Raw genomic sequence first — 24,127 nt, 5'->3', positions numbered from 1 at the left:
CTCGATGGCAATAGTATTGTTTCAAAATAAAATATGTACCTTGGTAGATTTATTGAATTAACCAAATAATGTTATTGACTTTCATATATTACAGTTTAAATAATTTAAGAATCATAATAAAGGATTATTTTAAGACTGAAAAGAGAACGCAAACAAATAAACAATAAGAAACCTAAAATGACAGGTCTGTAACGTGGCACTAAATGAAGTAATGATGCAGCTTGATAAATGGATATATGCTAAATCTCGATAAATGAATGAGGAGAAAAAACCTTATGAAAATAACTAGCTTCCGCCCGCGGCTTCGTACGTGTGGAATAGTTACTTTAGTCTAACGCTAACGTGAGCTTGAATCTTTAAAAGTTCGCAACGGATTATGATGCGGTTTTTTTTAATAGATAGAGTGATTCAAGAGAAAGGTTTACATGTAAATAAAAACAACTATTAAAGCCGCGAGAAAAGACTAGTAATATATAAATATACATACAAACAGCAATTAAATTTATTCGCTAGGTATAATCACATGCTATTCGAGTCAAGTCACGTCCACAAGCAAACCGGGGGTAAACAGGCCGGTCACATTTCATTGTATCCGGACTTTTCAATCAATATTTGGGTCACGAACCCGTTAACTCCATTTGTACTGTAAATTGGAAGATTTCCATCAGTTCCATTTTACATTTAACATCCAATGTTGTGTATTGTTGGTGCTTTCGAGCTGTCATTGCGGTTTAGTTTGCGATTTACGATAATTTGTTGTGAAAGAAATGAAATGTTTAGGTTATTTCTGAAATCTATCCCTATATTTGACAAGGATCAACGGAAAAACAACTGAATGGATTTGGAAATTCGAGCACCAATAGAAAACTACGTTATTTATGGCATATAAAGGCTATTTTTATTTTTTTTTTTCGGTTTAATCTAATCGGGGCTTTAGCGTACAGTTACAATAAGATATACGTAAAAAAATATTAACAAGAGTTTTTAATAATGTCTACATTAATTCATATCAATCATTGTATATGTTGAAAAAGGAATAATATAAGCTGTGGAAAATTAAGGATTAAGGAACTTTTTTCCATTTTCTGAATAAAATACTCTCATTTGATCTTTTATTTCATCCTGTAGATTATGTTTTTCGTTTACAGAAATGACGTAATCGGTCAATGTAATTAATGTTGAACATTTGTTAAAATTTGCGAGGGAAGATTGTTTATTCATTCAGTTTATTATATGAAAACTTAAGATATTACAATTTACTGGGATTTTTGTTGTATCAAGATGCAAATTTATGTAATTTAGTAAGCATATGAAAATATTTGGCAACATATTTTCGTATTAACACATTTAATTTGATTATGATGTGCAAGATTAGAATGAAATAAAAACTTCCACTTGGTTTGATTTAGATCGACCCTTAACCAGTACGTAATTGATTGAAACAGGATCCTTTTAGATAAGATAATGCTCAGCAACAAACAGTAGGGTCATAAACAAGATACAAAATGTAGTTTTATAAGTAGCTTCCAGCTACCGGTGGTAAATAGTAAAACTATGTTATGTCGATTCAAAAGCACTTTTAGAAGTCTAATTGAAAAATACGTGTGTGAATTTCAGTTAGACTTAGATTTTAAGTTTTAGTTTATGTTTGTGTTTTAGTTTGATTTTCAAATTGATTCTGAGTTTGAGTTTGAGTTTGCTATATCTAGTATTATGTTTTATTGTTATAAAATTATTATAAATTTACTATTGTACATGCATTTCAAGTAAAATAACTGTGTTACAGCGGGGAAGTGTTTAATTTTATTTGATATATTAAACCTCTTTCTACTACGCTACAGTCCCTTCGTTTTCAGTAGGTATATCGCAGCGAGCGTTGCGTGCGCCGTCGGCGATTGAACTACGGCTTCTCAAACCTATAAACTACTCATTATAAATTAACTATTGTTATTGAACACGACAATTTATGGAATAGCTACTTCAGTTACTGTTTTAATTTTTGGGTTACGTTTTAATCATGGAGGAACTAAAGTATACGTTTTTGTAAGTAAAATTTTTATCTTCTTTTAAGTTTTGTCAAGCGTAAAAAAATTCTACAAAGTAGTAAATTTTCTTAAATTAAATATTGACAGGCGCACTGTAATATCCTGCCGTATTCCGTTAATTACAATAATTTCCATTACGCAGAACCATGAATTATTTATGAAATAATTTTATTCGTAAACTTTTGATTAATGAGTTCAATTCGAAGCTGAGGATTCCGTCAAATATTGATCTTCGTTGATATTCGAAACGGCGAAAAATTATCCGTCTGTTTATTAATTATGTTATAATTCCTAGTCTGTTCATTCGTATGACTAATGTGTCTACCCAATATATTTATATTCGATGGTCACTATAGTCTATATTCTATAATTCAAATAAATTCTTCAAAATTGGGGGTGAAAGTTTATCTATATATATAAAATTCTCGTGTCACAGTTTTCGTTGCCATACTCCTCCGAAACGGCTTGACCGATGCCTCTGAAATTTGGTAAGCATATTGGGTAGGTCTGAGAATCGGCCAACATCTATTTTTTATCCCGATATTCCTACGGGATACGGACTTACGCGGGTGAAACCGCGGGGCGCAGCTAGTATAATATAAATTTATTGAGACCACGCGCAGTAAGTATATATATTCTTAGATTTATCAGACTACTGGTATTTTATCGTTCATCCACAAATATATCTTTATGTATATTGGAGGACTTGAACCAGTGCTATGTTACGAATACCGCCGCTTTGTGTAACATGCGATGGAATGTACACTGTAACAGTATAGTGTTTAACTAGAGGTACAAAATTATCGATAACGAAATATAATCTTATAAAATATCTTTTGAATTTAGTATTAAAAGAAATTTATTTCGTGAAATCTGCTTTGATCCCATGTAATTCCTTAATATTTAAAGAATATGACTCAATGAAATGAGAGGACTGATAGTGTTTTTTTGGTAATATATAGGTTTTCTGAATATGCATTTTTTCTCATAACATAGCTTTTATTATAGAAATAATAATTATTTGAATAGCGTTCACTAGAAGGCACACGTTCTAGCTAGGATAAAATAAATCTCCATTAATTACTCGTTGAAATATCTGCATTTGAAACGAATTGCGTGCTATATTCAGAGCATCAATATAAACATCCGTTTCATTGACAGCTCTACGGAGCTTTTAAACACACAATAAACCACTTTATCGTTGCATTATTAAGCGTCAGATTTAACAAATTGAGTTTCAATTAGCACAGACTGTAATAAAACATTGTTTTAATTAATTAGTTGAAGAAGCTGTTGTCTATAATATATTTAAGTGATTATATGTAAATATAACTTTGAATGTTAATGTGTATGTAATGATATATCTTAAATGCGTTTTTAAAACGAAATTTAGTATATATACATAAATATTTCATATTTTAAAGACTATTAAAATAATGAAATACCAGTGCGCTTTGCTTTATCTATGAATTTCGATTATGTTTCTAGCAATATTATATATTAGTTATATGTGTTGTTTTCAACCAAATCTGCATGTGTTAAACCAAAAACGCAGATAATGTTATAATAATTATTCAAAATTAATGTAATATCTTTGCGTGTGATATAACCTATAAGTGTTTAATGCTTTATATTGATTGAAAACTGAAATAATACCCAAATATATCTTCATACAAAAATTACAAAAGAAAGCTAAATTTTATAAAATTCTGTCTATCTGTTGTCCAGCTTCATAAAAACTGCTGGTCGTATTTTGAGGAAACTTATTTGTTACAGAGCTATCAGTCATGAGCATCAGATAGGCAATTTAATTTGAATTCGAATCTATACAAGCGTGAAGCAAGTCGCGGGCACTAGTTATATGACAACTGCTCGTATATGTTATAGCTATTTAACAACCTCTAAAGTTAACATAACGATATATCGTTTTTAGCTCATAAACGCAGCAGTTCCGCCGTCCACTCTCTCTTATATATTTCATACAAGGCATTGGTTTTAATCCACCCCGTCGGTTAAAAGCTTTCTCCTGTTATGTTTGGTCAGTCCCTCTCAAACACAATTGGATAGACAGAGAGGGGTTCTTTTGTATTTTGCTCTAAGATTTGCGAGCTTTTTAGTTTTTTTTTTACTTTGATATGAGGCTTTGTTGGCGCAGCGTCTGAATCTGGACTTGATTGCGATTTTATAGTTGGTATTTATGAGCATTAAGAGTAAAAACGAATATTTTAAAAGATATTTTTTTTACCTGAGTCAATAGCTATTGTCTTGAACATTTAACAAATTGCTATCTCTAACGTAACCTTATCGTAAACTTATCGTTATATATATTTATAATACCAAAGTAAACTAACAATATGGAAAGGGTCCTTAAACGGTTGTAAAATATATTCGCAACATTCAATAGTATATGCAGCTTATTTTTGTAACAATTTATTAAATCTTTACTATTTCCATTTAATTATTATAACATTATATTTATTTATAATTGCGGGTTACTGATGGTTTTAAAAATTTTTTACAAAATATTAAAGATTTCTTTAAATAAAAAAAACTTTAAAACGTACTCTGTGCAATAATTTCTAAAACTTTAATAACGCTCCAGTCAGTGTACTAGAATAAAGCTAAGGAAGGCAATTCGTAGCACATTCTACGCGGCGTAGACGTTGCTACGGTCATTTAATACTCGTAGCGGAACATTGTCTACGAGTGTTTGACTAAGTTCTAGCGTATTGTGCAGTTATTTCAATTCTTTGCCTATTCATCCTTGCACTCAAGAATTGTGTATGTGTTAGATATCTTCAAAATGCGACTCAAATTATTTTTTCTATATTATGTTGGTTTTAACCTCGAAAATTGTAGCAAGGAGATATAAACGATCAAGTTACAGTAAAAATGATAACTTATACCTTTCGACCTACAGAAATTACGTTCTTAAATTTAGAAAATAATATGAATTAAAATTGTATACAGCATATTTGGAAGCTTTCTCCTTTTATCGTATATTTATATCATATACCAAAAAGCCATAGCCAAAGGTAATAGATGTTTGAAGTTTAATTTATTTTACACTAAAAACCCACTCACTCTAACATATGGTGTAAGCTATTTCCAAAATATTACATTGGAATTTTGAACAATTTGAAACTGCCGTTATTCTAGAATTAAACGATTGAACAATTTTAAATTGAGAACACATTTTAAACAGACAAATGTTCGCCACCAGCCAGCGCCGTTACATAAATAAAATTAACCGTAAGCTTACACGGAACAATGAATTACAACGCGCTGCTACAAGCAGAGGTCTGGCCAAAGTAGCGTCTAACCTACTTGGCCCACTGCCAAGCCGTATCACCCCTTTAAAATATGCTTACAGCGAGATTTCCACATAGATTCCGACCTTGTTGTAATTTATTCATGTGAACGATATTACAGTTCCAGAGCAGTTAGACTGATTTAAAAGATCAATGAGTACGAATTTTTGGCACGAAGTTATCGAAAGATAAGAGACATATAAATTTTAATTTTTTATTTGTCTTTTCCGTTTATAAATTGCAATTTCAAATTTTTCGAAGTACAATTAATGTAATTTAATCGCCTCAAATATAATTTACGTTACTTGCTGTTTTAACATTAAATTAGAGCCAACTGCAATGAGTTTTGAACTTTAACAGTGCAAGATGAAACCAGTAGGAATAAATACTGGAAAGAAAAACTTTGCTTAAATTAATATTAAGCACTTACCTAAGAAATTCATGGTGCCTTGGGTCCCACTTTTCTCAGCAAAATTACAACCCTAATCTACCAACTCATAACAAAGTTCAAATATAAAAAATATTTCTTTATTCCCTATTATTGAGCACCAAATTTCCTATAGAAAATACATGATACGTATCGTTAACTAGTACTAGGAAAGAAGAGAGTTGGAGATATCGGAAAATTGCATCGTGGACGCGGTCACGACCTGCCGTCGCGGGAGACGGAAGGCCAATGCTGGATATTCCGCGACACTGCGCTATTTATGCCAGCGGACCGAGCAGGCGCACACAGGCAACTGAACATGCGTACACTTAACTCACACTAGCGCAATATTAAGTGCGAAGGGAAATGGAGGAACCATTGTCAATCTGTAATGGGGAAGGAAAAGTTGGTCTCGTCAATTTGTGTATTATTGTAATTGTCGTTCTCGCAGCTCTAATCATCTATGCGAATCTCCTGGGCGTTATACGGCCCTGGTACTTTATAAAAAGAGATAAAAAGCTTCTAAAACGGATACGATTCACTGATCTCGATAAATAAAAGAGTAAAGTTAGAAAAATTGGCCGTATATTTTATTCGTTTAAGTGGTGTGTGTGCGCTGCGCATGTGTAGGAACAAAGCAGCCGCGGCCGGTGGGCGTGGCTTGTTGTATGTGTGTGTGTGCGTTAAATCTTTTATAGGTCGATGCATTAAGTAATTTACTATAATATCATGCATTTGACGGAGTACACTGGAAATATACGGCGGCCTTGTGAAAAAATACGCGTTTAGTTTGACCGTTTTGTGTGTAAAATGGTTGACCAGGAAATTTTATGATATCGCTTCTATACAAATAGAAAATGCGATTTGAATTAAATATATCTGAAATCGTATCGAAGTTAGCGGTTTCTATAAATGAGGCTTGAAATTTTGCAAGATGCCAAAAGTATTTTAACCCAATTGGCAAAACAAAAAAAGATTTCTAGTGGGCTCTCTAGAGATTGTACTTTTACATCTAAATAAGTTAAATTAAGTTGTTCATTTCTTTTGTAGAGCACTCGTAGATAAAAATTTAAACTAGAGGTAAATATTTTTGAAATATTTGTTTTAACATTCAAAACTAATAAATATTAAATATTCAAAAATAATAATTCAAATCATAATAAATACCTTAAATATCATAAAATAGTCTGATTTTAATGTTATTTAATCTTCTAAATTAAAATGTTATTGAAAGCTTCAAATTTATTCCTTTCATAATTTCTTTGATATAAGTGCTAAGATCATTGTAAATACAATGAAATAAAAAGGGTGTGGTTGCAAGTAATCTATTAAAATAGCGTAATATAGGCTATTATTTGCACAATTAATACAGATTTAAATGAAAATTATTAAGTAATCTACTTATGAAATAATCTTAAAACATCGGATATATCTTCGCTTTTTCCGATTGTATACCATAAATAATGTACATAAAATGAATTTGTAGAGGTTTGTAGCGAAGTTCTACGTTGCTACGACGTTTGCTACGCCAGTTGTATTACGTATTATTGATTGCAATTGAATTTTTGTTTCTCTTAGCTGTATTGTTATTAAATTCAATTATTATATAACCACTGAAGAGTATTAATACAAAAAACTCTTACTATTTCGTATACGTATATCCAGTAATTTTTTTAAATGTCCTAACCAAAAACGATTAATTATTTGTGTTTGATAGAAAACTGTTGTCATTTGGCAGTTTATAATCCCATGGTGTCGCCACCACAACGACGGCGTCGACCATTTTTTCTAGACAATTTTTATGTATAGACAAAGTAACAAACTCTATATTTTTACGTATCAATGTATATGTTTGAACCAATTAAATTTAAATGTTCATTTGTAGATTCGTCATAACAAACAATATTTTGCTAAATCGAACATTATTACAAAACCAATTTAAACTAATGCCTTTCCCAGCCTCTAACTAAAAAATGGGATCAGAAATCTAGGACATAACCAAGCCTTCATTCGAAGATAAATTAATAAAGCATAAGTATTCAGATTGTTCCTCAAGCTATGCATAATGAGAGTGTGGTATTTTAATATAATATTCAAATCGAACCAACGTACGAGCTCATGGTTCGCGTGTCTGACTACTAATAAAGCTATAATGTGCTTAATTGATTCATTAAATATATTTATGTAATGTTTATGGTTTTTCAAAGTAATTGCTTTTTGTATTTGTGTTTTTGATCGAGAAATGTGCAATGGTTTAGTTTGTGATATAATTTTGTTGTTCATGATCATATAGAATACGAGTATATCTTTACATCATAAAATAAATACGGTCTTTACTATGACTTTGTTTTTTTTTGTGTAGAGCGAGCATTCTATTGTTCTTAGACCTGGGTGCTTCTGCAAATGTGTTGTACTTTTTAAGGGATAAAGAATAAAGGAAGGTTTGTCAATGGGAATTAGGTTATTTTTACATCAGATAATTTACTGTATGCAAATTTATTTAGTTTCACAATGCTCGAACAGAGATGCTTGAGTAAGATTTTTGATGCACTTTGGAAATCTTAAAAAAAGCTTTGGGGATCTTTCCAAAGCAATTGACATTTAAATACTCTAATCACATTGCTACAAACCTAGAGATATATTACATGAGATACATTTATTAAATAAAATTATATAAAAACGATATAAATTAAATAAAATGAAGAGCTTTGTAATCAATGATTTTTATGATTTAAAAATCCTTCGTAAATATACACCTTTTGAAAATTCGCTTAGATATAATATAAAGCTATAACTTCAATTTTAGTTTATGTTCTCTTGACATTGAACCACTTGCAGCTGTAAACGAAATAGAGGCTGAGTGTGAAAGTTTGAAGGCTTTTCATTTCAGGCGACTTATTGAAAGTGTGTTTCGGTGCGCTGCTGAAATATACGGAAATACATAAACGGTAATGTTTGTTGTTTAGAGTGGATTCATTTTCGATATTCACTTTATTTTTTTAATAATATGATAACGATTCGAGACATGTTTTTATTATTTAGTGCTAGGAAAGCCATAGACGTTAAGATAAATATAATTCAATATTGCCCCGGGATCCTTTAATTATGTTAAAGCGTATAGATTAGATCTTGAAAATATTAAAATACATATAATCAAACCGGTCAAATGGAAAGCTAGTTCTGTAATCCTAATATTTATATATTATATAAGCATATAATATATTTGTCAAGATTTATATGCGAATTATTTGTAAATTTGAATTTAAAAAAATATATTTTTTCATATAAATATCTTCAAAAATTTCAAGAACAAAATGAAATAGAATATTTCTTCGACAAACTTTTAGGATTTGACTTCCAATAATTCGAGGAGAACATAACAATAACGTAAGGCTTTCATGCCGGCCATATTGTGCGCAAACTGCCTTTAGCTACGGAATATTAAAAACTACATGCGTCTCTTTTCTTCGCAGTGCATGGCCGTCGCTGTCTCATTTGGTGCCGAAAATTTGTGTGTAATGAAAAGTTAAGTGATATGGAAGGGTAAGCGTGACTGCAATTGATAATATATGACCAAGTTCCTGGTATTACAATTGATTTTCTGATGTATTTATAAAATAGTATTAAAGGCACGGCACTCCATGTGTGGTTAAAATACTCTACGATTAGCTGATCTTTTAAACGTTTTCAATAATTTTTAATGTTATTATTAACGAATGTGTCATGTTTAAAAGACTATATTTAAAATTTAAAGATTTAGCCCATAAGATGTATGTGATATTTAGTGAGAAATAGTAACGGATAGCACGGTCAATATAAAAATAGCACGTTCAAATAGAAAAGATTGAAAGTAAAATGGAAAGATAGAATATAAAGTCTAGATAGTCATCGAGGCCGATTCGAGGGCACGTTTATGCTTGATTTGTATTTTGTTAGATAAAAAAATGTATTATTGATATAATGTTACAAAGATACTAAGAAAGTATATGGTTTATTTTGTAAGCTAAGATTCTCAAAAATCAAGTAGGTATTTAATAAATATTCCCGTTCAGTCGTATGCATAGTTTACTGTACCTTTACTTACAGGAAATTATCAAATTATAAATTAATGAATGTAAAAATTAATTAATGAATGAATGATCTACCATTTTCGGTGTTCCCAGGCACATTCGATGGGGATACCTTCAAGAAAAGGGCATATCATTTTCTCAAAGGCCGGCAACACACTCGCGATGCCCCTAACATCGCAGGTGCTTATGGGCGGCGGGCGTCACTTTTCATCAGGTGACCCGCCTGCTCGTTTGCCTGCTAGGCGATTAAAAAAAAAAAAGAAAAAATCAATTTGGTGTGTTACATTTATTAAAATGGAAAGAAATACCTTTTTTATTATACAGAATATCGCGAGACACAACTGATTATAATGTTACCTGAAAAAAAAGAACCTCATGAAATCAACCAAAATATTAAAAAAAGAAACTTAAATTAATCGGCAATAAATAAAAGGAAATGTTTAACTGCAATAAATTTCGTAGCAAGCGTAGCACTGCTACGACGTAGCTAGAGCTACAGCGATGTAGCTCTCAACACGTTTAAATGTAGGTTTAATTTAACTTAGAGGAAATAAGTTGAGATTTGTTTTCCAAATTATAACCTAGCTGTGGCGATGGTATAAACTTACTTACGTCATCTTTTCGTATACATATAATACTGTTATATTTGTTTTTAAGATTAATAAATCTTTCACAATTTCAGAACATTTAAAACATAATCTCTGTTTCAAATATCATGCATAAGGCAATATAGGCTATGATAATAAGTCATAATAGGTTAAAGTGCTTCTAATATAATATACAGATAATTCTTTGCATTTGCAACACTGTCCCATCAGACAAGCCGGAATTTTTATAATAATTAAAATTTTCGCACAAAAAGCTTACAAAATGCACATATTATATACATATAGAATAGTAAATGAACGCAGAGGAAGTATGTCAGGTGTACCGCGGGCACCGAACCGGCGATAAAACGCCACTCAGCATTGATTTCATTTACAATTCATTTGATATACTTAACGGAGGCCGGAGTAGGGATGCCACGCTGGAGTTCAAATGTTGTTTATTTTATAAATTGCCTTTTGTGTGGTTTATTTTTTCACGACTTTATACGTTTGTGGTTAAGGAACGAATGTTGGGTGACTGTTTTTTTTTTAAATTTTAAAATCCATTTGTGTATCACATTTAACCAGCAACATACTAATATTACAAATTAACCAACATTCATGTAATTTTTAGAACAGTATTATGTTTGTATACATAATATATCTTAATGCCGAATACAATATCTTGTATAATAATAACAGATATCAATTTGAAATATGTTTAATACTACCATTCCAAGAAAGTAATTAGAGACAGCCCTATCTTGTATAAGGTTACACAGCACAAGTGGTCCGGGTAAATACGCTTTCTTATTCCAACACCTCCCCCAACGCCCGCCCTCCCCGCGCCCCTGATAAGTGTTAATAGTCTGTTTGGATTGCTAATTAGGGCGCCAGATACATTTGTGTGCTTTGGGGGCCCGCAAACATTTGTGTCAATGCCTATCTGTATGCAATGTTAGGTTACTTAACGAGTTAGTGGGGATAATATTAATATTGCTTATTTGAGATGTTTCTTGTGAGGGTATTTTGAAGTCGAATATAATACTGACTTTAATTATTTTAAGAAGGTCAAAGGAGTCATGTTTATTGTCTATACAACGTTAACTGTTAAAAACAGCCCGGAGATGAGTATTATTCACTGTTTGTATAAAATATTTTGACCGCTTCCTTGGTATAGTGGTTAATGCGTGAGCCGAGGTCCTGGGTTCGAATCCCGATGGAGACGCACAAAAAAAACAAACTAAAAAAATGAACGTCTGTTTGGCAGGACACAGAAGGCTGATCACCTCACTTGTCCCAACATCCAAGCATGCTACAACTACGTATTTTATTATGTTAGTATGATCATACTATCTTACAGTGTAATTTTTTGTGTTTCCAGGTTAAACGCTTTACCAAAAAATAAGAATAATAGTAACAAGTATAATTTACCTTCACAAAATGATAACTAAATTAAAACAATACGCAACTAGAGGGCCTTTATATTTTTCGAAAACAATTCACACAACAAAGAAGCACGGAGGTATGCAAAGAGAAAATCCAAACAATTTGAATGCAGTTGCTTCGTGTGCCCTGTAATAAAGCCTAATTGGTCACAGGGGCTAATTAGTCGGCTGCACTCGCGCCGCGTACGTTCACTGTGTTTAGCTATTTATAAAGACGGTCAAAGAAAAGTTTGGTGATTGTTTTTTTTTGCTTTAGAGTTTATATACGCTATAATATAATAGTTTCGGAGAATACGCGACTGGTCAATTTTTTTATGTTAATATAAATAAATAATTAATGTTTATTTCACCTTAATCATTATACAATTTTGTTAAGAGGTATAACATGCGTTAATAAAGCCAGATATATATTTTTTGTAATTTAATGACGTGGTAAAAGTGAGCAGTGATTTAATAAATATTACAATTATTAAATCACTTAATTTTAGAAGGTATCCAGACATTCATCGGCTTAGATAATCAGAATATAATCAATTATATGTAACTCCGTCAGCATCCCACACTGTTCAGTTACGCACTTTATAATTACGAACGAATTTAAATTCTTATTAAAACCTTTTCACACGTTCAACAGCTGTTACTATTACAGAACCGTATAAATGCATATAAAAGATATTCATGCAAGTGGCTCTCGCAGACGCGTTTTCTCAGCAAATAAGAATGCATTGGAGTGCAAACAGGCGGCCAGCGTATCGAATTAGCGTACATTCAATCCGCTGTTTCACTGAGTAGCCTGTTTGGTGCAAGCTGTGAGCGTCAGGCGCTTGCTGCACGTCAAATACTTACTTTGTTCCATAGATAAATGTAAAAATTGACATTTGTACGCCACAAGGCAGATCACAGTTTAAATAGAAATATTAATGACCCGTTATATCATATAAAAGAAGTGGTTGGCCGTGCTGGATGAGGTTAGTAAAAAAATAGATAGTTTTAGAGAACTATGTGGGAGGTTTATACCAAAGAGCACGACAATCACGACACCGAGTCTATTACAAATAAAAATATGTTTAATTTTACTTAAATAAACACAAGTAGTTGTAAGAAAAAATGTAACATATTATAAGACGGTTAAAAATGACTTTATTTATTTATTTATCAATCATTTATGTGCTGCATTGAACCAATTTTTAACCAAGTAACAGATTGATGATAAAACCGGGGATAACCAACCTAATGACCTCCCCATACCCTTCTTCTTAACCGACGTCTACATTCGACTCACGAGATTAATCAAATAAATTCTAACTCGACAATTACTCGCTATCACTTATAATTTGCTGCACGCTCCATTCTCCAGTTAATTCATTGACAGCGGACTCTGAAAGCGTTTGCTGGTTTATTTATTAGTTTATTTATCAGCCTTTTCTACTAAATACCTTTTAAATTGACTTGAAAAGGGAATTCTATATCTATGTTACGTAACATTCGTTGCTTTATATATAATCTGAATTTCTTATACAAAGCAACGAAAAAACTGTAAAATTAAGGTTCTCGTAGGATTAGTTTTATTTCAACAAACGATTAGTTTATATTCAATTTACTCTATACATTGCCACACACACATAACACATAACACACTCGTACAACTATTATTTATTTTATTATTTATTATTTTCAGATTAAAGCAGTGTAAAAGTATACAATACCTTTAAATAAAAAAAACTAAATAAGTTTTTGCTTTACAAGAATATTTAGAATTACGGGATGGGAATGTTTTAATATGTATAGTAAAAGAGTGAACAGGTATCTGCAATTGCATACTAGCAGGCGAGATCGTGGCCAGGCGCTATAGGGAACTATAGATCATAAAAAATTTATTCTTTTGATAAATTTAAACATGCTTTTTTATGTAAATTACTTAATAAAAAGAAATTTTGATAAGCGTTGTAGCAACATCGCTTCACATTATATGCAAATGTGGATGCAAAACAAAGGCAGTGGGTTTGACAGTGGAGCCTTCTGAAGTTTGCAACATACATTGTGGGTACAGGAAGCTTAATTATTTCGCCGCAAACTTAACATACATGTGGGGGAAATTTGTTATTGTTTCTTTACTATTAAAAACATATTTAAAAATATTTTCTTATCCCTCTCAGTTTTAAAACAAAAGTAATCTATTGTTATATTCATCTTCACAGACATATTCTATCTAAATCTGTTAAGAAATTAAATAAAAATCATGCCAGTTTGTTACCGCGCGACATTCCACGACCAATAAAAATAAAGAAACGGCGTAATTGCGAATAAATATTAAAATAATAAGCTAACACTAATAAATTCTACATGTTCTAATGTTGGTACAATATGCTCATGCGATAAATCAAATTTATAATTACATGAAGCTTATCATCATAGTTTTGGTGCTCGCTCGATGATTTGAGTCGAGTCATTTAAATACCACGAGAGGACTCAAGTATATCAGTGACTCCAGTCCAAACGTTGTACCTTATGACTCACTCTTAACACACACCGCCAGCGATGCTGTCCAGACCTTCTAGTTAGGGCTAAAATAAGCTCTTGGCTTCATGATATCCTTAGGCCATAAGCGATTGAGTTACCCACTAATGAGTCCAGAGAAGACGAAATTTGTGTATATGACTGTTATTTAGTTGTATTTATAGGCAAGTTAGCTTTGAATTGTATAAACGAAATAAGAGAATTACTTTTTTTCTAAAATGCACACTTATTTCAAACTATAAAAAGTTAGAGAAATAAATAGAAAAAGCTAATGAATTGAATTACTACTATTTCTATCTCATCTATATTATTACTATTTCTATCTCCATCGGCGAAACTAGCTGTAAAAATTGTAAGGAATTGAGTCATATATGAGTGTTAACTTATCATTTAACTTTTAATAGCTTAAAAACTTTGTAATTAAAATAAAAATACCAAAGAAATAATATTACGATTGTTAAAGCATGTCTCATCTTTGTAATAAAATGTATTTTATTTTAATTGAAAACATAAATTAGAGACTTTTATACATAAATCTGTGACGATCCACTACACCTATATAACAATGTAAATGCTGGGTTCATATCAACTCAATCCGTATGAAGTCAGCAACGATCCGTCATCCAAATTAATTATATCCTCAATTAATCATCGGGATGTGGGTTCTCTCCCATTTCTTACCTTATTATATTCACTAGACTTCGTATAAAGCCGTTACCCTAATCGACATCGTACAGAATTATTTAAGTACCCACATAATATTACTAAAGCTAATTTTATTTTTCATTTAGACTTTTGTAATTTATACGAATACAACGTGTGATTATTTATTTATGTTTATACAATTATTTTAAGGTATCATATAAAAATTACAACATTTAATAACCTTTTAATGAAAATATTTCTTCAAACCATACAGGTGTTTAATACAAGATATCGTGGTTGGAAGTCCGTGTAATCGAATATTTGAGGGCCGAATAATCGAGTTTTAACACGTCAAATATATGTAGAATAGTTTTCTCTGACGTAATATTATGCAATCAACAATTAGACTAAAAAAGCATACAATAACAATTTACCAACACTTCACTTTCCGCTGCCGTGGGCTTTTACTCGCATGCAATACTCGTTACCAAATTCCAGCCTTTTATTTTCAGGACAATGCAATCCTTATAATATTTATGCAAATAGAGGTTTACTTGACTTATGCATTTATTGACTTTCTTGTTAATCTGTGTCGTTTAAAAGGCAGTCAATAATGAATTGTATTCTCTACACCATAAGACTAGAACTATAAATCTATTGTGCACACATATCTATATTGAATGCTATATCCAGCTACGCGATTTAAAATTTACATTTTTCAACAAGCATTCAAAATAACGATGTAGCGAGCGCATTTCTCTCAGCTAAATGACGTCACGCATCAGCTGATCCGGCGGCCATCTTTTTTCGCGCCATTTCGCTCACCGTTACTCCGACACTATTAGGAAAATTCTAAGTTATTGCGTGCCATCTTCTCCACTCGCAATTGAGTGTGGTTTAAGGGAGAAGCGCAAAGCGGTCGCGGGTATTTCAATGACTGGACAGTCACCAATTTTATTTTAAATCTGATGTCGTTTGGTCACATTAAAATTCGGTCTAATTCTGATAATTTGAAGAAGATTTAGAAAATTATAATTTTTTGATACACGTCAATATCGTATTTAAGAGTATTTTCACTCAACATCCTAAACTAAAATATAGTCCATTCTAACAACAACTAACAAATTTATTTCGTTTTTTTCTTTTCCTTTAAGTAGACATAAAATGTAATGTAACATTGTTAAGTAAGAAGCCACCGACAACCGAAACACAGTTCCCAACTAGTTCGGTAGTCCTTGGGTCATATAAAATATGTAATTACTTTATTTTATGTCAATAAATATTTTTTCATTTTCCACACACTTATACATGTATTCTTTAAGGAATTAACTAAGTTTCAGCCTAAACCTAACTAGATTTAGAAATTAAAGACTTCAAACAGATTCTAATGCGATGAGATTCGATTTATCAATTGCTTAGTTTAACCCGACGTTTCGAACAACGAACTACACAATATCCAGTAAATGTAAAATAGTCGGGTAAAATCAAACAAAAGAAAATACTAAGGATATTTGTCATAAGATGCAACGCCGCTGCCTCTCGTCTCTTACACTACACCCTAGGTAATGCAACGCGAACGGGTCGCGCGTGACATCCCCGCAAATCCCTCGAACTCCCTCCCTCCATCTCAGCAACAAGTGTCTTTTCATTATAAATCAGTCTACAATATTCTTCGGCAAAAATTCTCGGCGTTCAATTGTTTTTATTGTCCGCGCTCTTTGATATTTTTTTCCTTATGTCAACTCCATTTTAGAGTAAAGCTTTTAAGATGTTTCGATGTATACATCAAAAGGTTATACACTACTTACGATACAAACTGGGAATAGTGATATCAACTAGCACAAATTGATATTTTCATAACATTCAAAGATTTAAAAAAAAATGCTGAAAAAAAAAATTATATCCTCATAACGTATAAGAATTAAGGATTAAATAAAATCAAGGCGTTGAGAGTAGCTCTTTATTAAAGTTATTATAAATCCAGGTTATTCAAATATTATAAATGAATTTATATAGCTTTTACTCCCCTATTTCTGACAAAAGTTCTATAGGGAAGAGGGCAGTATTTAAAATTCGGCAAATGGTACAATCGACCCTTCGTCCGCTTGTTAAAAGTTTTTAAATTGTCGCCTCTTGTAGCTTTAAAGTATTTAAATGCCGAGAAATTATTCTTTACGAAGTCACTGTGACATTTAGAAGTACTCAGATTTTAAAAAATAAACCCGTCTTACATAAAAATTATGATAACTGACGAAATGTTTCTTTTACTTTTTATTGTTGTATATTAAAACTACGTTTATTTTAAATGTAGCATATTTTTAAGTTAGTTCGACGACATGTGACATCTGCCAACCCGCACTTGGCCAGCGTGGTGGATTATGGCCTGAACCCTCATAGGAGGCCTGTGTCCCAGCAGTGGGAACATATATGGGCTGATGATGATGATATTTTTAAGTTGATAGTAATATATCAAAGCGCATATACGTTATATGAGTTAGGAAAAACCCCGGTTTAATTGTGTCAAAGCAATGTATATCATTTTTGAAGCCTAGAGTGGGACTATTTATGGAATTCTATATTTATTTCTATTATATCAGAATGATTGGACATTTACTTTGACCTAAACTATCAACTTCTTACGTCGAACTTTTGTGTAGCTGTGAACTAAATTACAATTGAAATGTATCGCCGTAAAAATAACTCAGTGAGTTGTAAGTCACTGTAATGGAGCCCAAACATAGAGCCCGTAGGATTTAACAAACTATCTATCCATTGAATTTCATCTTTATTTATTGGATTTGAGGAAAATGGCCGAAATGGCTTCTAAAGGCATCTCGACTTCCGGTCGCGAACCAAGATGGCGTCGCGACAATTTCCGCTTCTTGACCGCCATTATTGACTCACTAGGCTTTGATAAATTTTCGATAAAGTATAATAAATTAGTTTTCGTCACCGCTAACTCGATTTTGGCATGTTACCTGGGTTGGAAGTATTTTTTATATAACTTTTAGAGAGGGGACAATTTCTAGAATATTTTAAAAATTATTTAAAAGTATCATTCTAACATATCATATAAGGTTAGTCACCCTTTTGCTCTTAGTTCAGCTGACCCAAGATAACTGATCCAACACAATTTTCGAATATTTTGCCCTATTTGCAACTAAAAAAAGCAAATCGATTAACACAAAATAAATTTTTGATACATACACTTTAGTGTACATACACACACGCAAGGAAAACCTAAATCATACTAGATGTATTTTCTTGTTACTAAAATCGTACCAGCTGACCCAATAAACGTTGTTCTGCCTTACTCATATCATTCGGGTTATGAAAAATAGATGCTGGCTGATTCTCAGACCTACCCGATATGCATACAAAATTTGATAAACATCGATACAGATGTTTCGAAGGAGTTCAGTAAAAAAACAACAAATTTTATATTATACTAGCTGACCCGGCAAACGCTGCTGTACCTTATTCTTATGATTTAGGGGTATGAAAAATAGACGTTGGCCGATTCTCAGACCAACTCGAAATGCACACAAAATTTTATGAGAATCGATCCAGTCATTTCGGAGGTATGTTAACTAACATCGTGACAAGAGAATTTTGTGTATATAGATTTATCACATTTCTTAAATATGAAATCCCATGTACTATGTGATCCCCCAACCATTAAGAAACAAAGTTCTCTATAACTTACAATAAAACACAGTATTGTTTTATCTGTAAACAATATTAACACACATTGCGAATCATAACACTAGCTTATCGGTCAATACCCCAAAAATAATAATTATTAAGGCGCCATATATAAAATAATTCATAAGGGCATCCATCACACGCCCGAGGTCGTTATGCCGAATGGTCTCCATCTTAATACAACCCTTTGTGTAATTAAGGAGGGTGTTTTGATTTTTGCAAGAAATTGTTTTTGCCACGTACTTTGCGCGGCATTTTGGGATTGCAGTATATAATATAATAGTATATTATATAGTTATATAATATAGTTGTGTCTGTAGATGCAAAATATAAATTAATTGTTATGAAAGTTAGACAATAAACCGGTTCTATAAAACATTCTTCTATTTTTTAATAATAACAATAATAAAAAAAAACATTTATTTACTACAGACAAACCACACAATACAAACAAAAACAAAATGAGAGAAAGAAAAAACAAATATGAATAATAAAAAAAAAATTATAGACTAAATCTAACTAATTCTATAATAAACATAACACAAGCACTGTGTGTCAACCATCAAAAGGGACAAAGTTTTAAGTGTTTTGATTAATTTTAATAACACATGCAATGGGTTTCGTTTTTTGAGAGCTGTTTTAACTAAAATTTATGGGTAAACATGTAAAATTATATACTTAAATTACCCTGGATATCCGTGCGCAGCTTCGTTTGATCGTGGATTACAAAATGTTGTAGTTTATGAATTTTCGAAGGGCAGTGTGACATTTTTGCCTACATCTTATGTATCATCTTTATATCCACTCAGAAACCTCTATTTAATGACACATAATTTATTAAATATTTGCATATACTATATGTTTCTTATAGGTAACCTTACAATAGTTAAATGTTGTGCTTAGTATGAAGAAACGCAACATAATGAAAATGTATGAGCAATAATTAACAGAAGGAAAACCCCAGAACAAGTAAAACTCATGCAGAATTATTATTTGTTTATAATTAAAATGTAACATTACCCCACTTAAAAAGAAGTGGTAGATCAGTGCTGAGAACCTCGGACTTCAAAATCGATAAGTCGGGGTTCGAAACCGGGCGAGCGTGCAGGAAATAAATTGATTTTTCATTTATTCTGCACATGTGGATAACATCACCACTGCTTAAAACGATGAAGGAAAACATCGTGAGAAAACCGGCATGTCCAAGAATCAAAAGTGCGACAACATGTGACATCTGCCAACCCGCACTTGACTAGCGTGGTGGATTATGGCCTGAACTCTCATAGAAGGCCTGTGTCCCAGCAGTGGGAACATATATGGACTGATGATGATTACCCAACTTTACCTATACTACCCTAATTAAATAACCTATATCAATTTTAAGATAATCGTGATAGTGCCTAGGTCATCACATCATTAGTCGAGGCTCGTTAACAGCACAACGACTCCGCATCTCGCAAGTCATGTTAGCCTGGTATGTGTGGCTAAGGGTCATTACATTTATTTAATTAATTAATTAATCAATTTTGAATTATTAGAATGTTGTTGCAAGAGGTACTCTGCTTTTAAGAGAACAAAATAATGTAAACATAATAAATATTTATGTAAAAGTTTTAGTCTCTTCTTTTGATGCCATGTTATTTTTTTCTGTTTTATATAACAAAATCTGTATAAAAATGTGATGTATATCTATTAAACGAGTAATTTCAATGATATTTCTGACACGAATATATTTATAGCTTTATCGATTGTAGCCTAATTCAATCGACAAATAACTAGCTTAAGGATCATTAAATAACAAGCAAAGTCCTTATAAACGTGCAACATTACGTTTCCTAAGAAAACTGATAAGAAACAAGCGGTTAAATAAATAGAATATCAATCAATTATCTAGCAAATACATTTACATGAGGTGTCGATCCCCTGTTTGTACCTGTCTACCTGATTGATCCTATTCCCCATGTTTTGGGAGAGCATTGATTATGCTGATGGCAACATTGCTCCACTGAAAGATACTAAACTAAGATTTATTAAGGGTTAGCTGGCACAGAGTATAAATTATTTTATAGTCTGTGCCAAACGTTTGCTTCCATTTCCGTATTCCTTTAATATTATTGTAGATTTATCGTATCTGGGTATAATTTAATATTTTGATACAATTTTGCACTGCGATATATAATACTACTATAAAAGTAAATCATTAATGGAATGAAAATATCGGTTTCAAATGAGAAATGGACCGGTTTTTATGATACTCGTATCTTATTTCTTTTACCTGCTGCTCGTTATGAAATAACATCTATTATTATCGAAATTTAGTTCTAGTTTAAAAATGATATATTTAAATTGAAATTACGAGAAAAGAATCTCATCTAAGAGTACGCTCCGTAAGCACAAAAGCTTTGATTTAAGCCCTTTCAAACATACAATCGCCCTTTATAAATTGAAATCAAATTTATGTTCTCAAGTATTGTTTCAGATATAATCAAGTAACCGTGCTCTCCTTTCAGGGCCATTTAACTTCATATAAATATCGCATTGAAAGGAAACAGCGCCTCTAGATAAACTGGGAGTGTTCTCTGAGATTAATCGAGAGGATCTCGCCTCTCAGTTTGCTTTTTAGAATGTTTATTTATATTATAGTTTACTGCATGTATATATGATTTTAGCGGATATTCAATTTGTATATTATTTACACATTTTCTGGTGTGCATAGACTTTTTTGTAATGTAAATGTGTCAAACAAATTAGACAGTTATAGTAAAATTTATTGTACAGAAATTTTTTTTAACGAAATGACTATCAGCTATGAGAAAGAAAATTTTAACACCTACTTTTTCGACCTTTATCTAAACTGAATAAATAACGTCTATTTTTAGGAATATATGTTATTTAACTACAGGTATAACGTACTTTTGTGAAAAAATAAATTCGATTTAAAAATTTATTTTGCGTTTAGCTATCATCCATTTAATTATTCACACAGTAAATCAATAAAGCAATGAATACTTATTCCTCCCAATAACATTTATTTATCAATAAAAGCAGTGACTCGCACCATGCGCCAGGCAGCTAAGACGAACGGATGCGAAATAATGAAATTAATCCCGGGCGAGCTCCTCTTAAGAAGTCAGATCTGAATCAAAGAGCGTCTAATCAGATTTAGTGGTTATACAACCTCCTGTTTGCGTCGCCTGCGAGTCGAAATATAGTAAGACTGGCTTTTGCCCGCGTTAAATTCGGAGTAGTTTAATAAATGTTATTATACGTATAAAACTTTCTCTTGAATCACTTTATCTTTTTAAAAAAGCGACATCAGAAACCGTTGCGTAGTTTTAAAGATTTAAGCACACATAGGGACATAGGGACAGACAGAGTACAATGTTTTGTTACATTATTATCGCGTTGGAATCAAACACACGCACAGAAGAAATATATAAATACCGTATAAATTTGCAAAAACCTTTAAGTACTCTAATTATTGTACGCTGTGGTGTTCCCGCGCCCGAGGGACCACTTTGAATTTCGGGATAAAAAGAATTTCGCGATTTAATTCAAAATGCGACAGTTTTTTTGAACGTACAATATATAAATATTTGTTTAGCTAATACAGCGATACGGATGAGTATTTAATGGCTGTTGATTGCTTTCTAATTTCTTCATTTTTGTGTTTGAGGGAAAATTTGCTTATCGTCCTTTTTTAAAATCGGGAGGATTATGTTATAAATAAGACATCGAAGATCTTTATTATCATAGTTAAAGCATCAGACTAAGATCAGACAGACAAACAACCAACTAAAATGCCTCGTTTACGGATATTTTTATTTTTAGTAGGTACAAATTTGTCCGTCGTGTGTTTCAAATGTTTTTGTTGGAATAATTGTATGTTGAAAGAAATCTTGCGAATACTGAACAGGAACTGTATATTTAATATTTTATAATAAGACTTACTCCACTCTCGACGTTACACCACGAACCACAGAGACAGGGAAGAGGACACAGACACTCTTTAGTTATAGCTAACATATTATACAGATTATATAACAATTTACTGTTACTAATATACAGATTATAATAATATTTGCCTCATACAAAAGTTGCACATTTTATAATAATTCGATATACCAGAGCTACATAATAGCTATTGAATATTTATTAAAACATTTTAAATGTCAGTAAATCTAAGGCGCTTTAAGCCTCTTGCTATCTCTGTCACTTTAAGGAGAAATATGGCGACAGAAAGACATTTGAACATGCTCATATTTCATTCATGTAACTTGAGCACAGAGTACTTATTCCGCACACATCCGCTAGAAGTTTTGATAACGTATGGCATCACTACATAAAAAATAACATATTTCGTCAAATCGTGTACCAAATTTTTTGAATACTTAAAAATTTCAATATCGAAAAATGTTAAAATAAAAACGCGCCAAAAAGGCTTCCATCTAAATGCGATAAAAACCCGGGATCTAATCAATACGAGAGTGGCACTCGAGCCTCGCGATAATTTTGCTTCCGACAAGATGGCCGCCGCAATTTCCGCCCCACACTTCAAGCGCGTGCATTTGACATGATAATTGGCCTTTTCTCTTGATATTCATATCTTATTTCGTAGTTATTTATGCTCGATGATGCATTGTTTGGATTGAAGGCTTGTGTGTAATTTTTATAACTGCCGACTGCGTTGTATATGGATTGGTTAATTGATTTTCCTATTTCGAAGGTTGTCTAATTTTGACTGACAAGTGTTTATTTCATATTATAAATATTATTAAAATGCAATTGATACTTTCTATAATCGTAATCAAATCCTAATATGATTTAAAAGATGTAAATGACTGTATATGGCTGTATACCATTTTTCAAGCTTAAACACAAAGATTAATTTATTCAATTAAAATAAGAATTAAGATGAAATTGCTTTCATCCAACGTACTTATAAGCAGTCACGCCTTGCAATTATTTGGAGCTAACTGTGCGCCTCCGTGATACATAAAAGCTTGGTCTCTCAATAAGATGCAGTTTTCTTATGGTTCACCAGAGAATTGACTGAGTCAATTCGTTGCAAACAAACTTACATACAAAATTTGCCTCTTTAAAATATTACAAAGGATTGTTATTAGGTATTTCTTAGATTTTTTGATTTAGGAATACATTTAGGAATAATTTTGACATGAAATTATAACTGTGTTTTTTGATCCAAACATTGTTACTTTATCGTCCCTTCAAATCGTAATACCGAAAAACAATAGGTATTGTTTTTAAAGTTGACATTCGATTTTTTTTAATTTTAATTTCAAGGCAAAGGTTACAAAAACCGAGTTGTATTTTTTTACCGCTGGCATGATAAATCTGTGGGATTAATTTAC

The 24,127-nt window shown here is 31.8% G+C and overlaps 1 protein-coding gene across 2 annotated transcripts in view; it reads right to left on the bottom strand.

Annotated features, from left to right (window-relative positions):
• LOC119837758 (complexin) overlaps nucleotides 1-24,127 on the bottom strand; it is a 156,977-nt gene that overhangs the window by 33,196 nt on the left and 99,654 nt on the right. The window contains exon 1 of one of the 2 annotated variants that reach the window (XM_038363499.1): nucleotides 5,787-6,036. The exons of the other annotated variant lie outside the window; for it this stretch is intronic. Within the exon in view, the coding sequence (XP_038219427.1) occupies nucleotides 5,787-5,799 (13 nt within the window). The 5' untranslated portion in view covers nucleotides 5,800-6,036. Of the gene's footprint in view, nucleotides 1-5,786; nucleotides 6,037-24,127 lie in introns of those variants that run through there. 2 annotated transcript variants of the gene reach the window in all.

This window comes from Zerene cesonia, chromosome 29 (genome assembly GCF_012273895.1).
Source record: "Zerene cesonia ecotype Mississippi chromosome 29, Zerene_cesonia_1.1, whole genome shotgun sequence".
Classification (NCBI taxonomy): domain Eukaryota; kingdom Metazoa; phylum Arthropoda; class Insecta; order Lepidoptera; family Pieridae; genus Zerene; species Zerene cesonia.
This window is presented reverse-complemented; position numbering and strand designations above follow the sequence as displayed.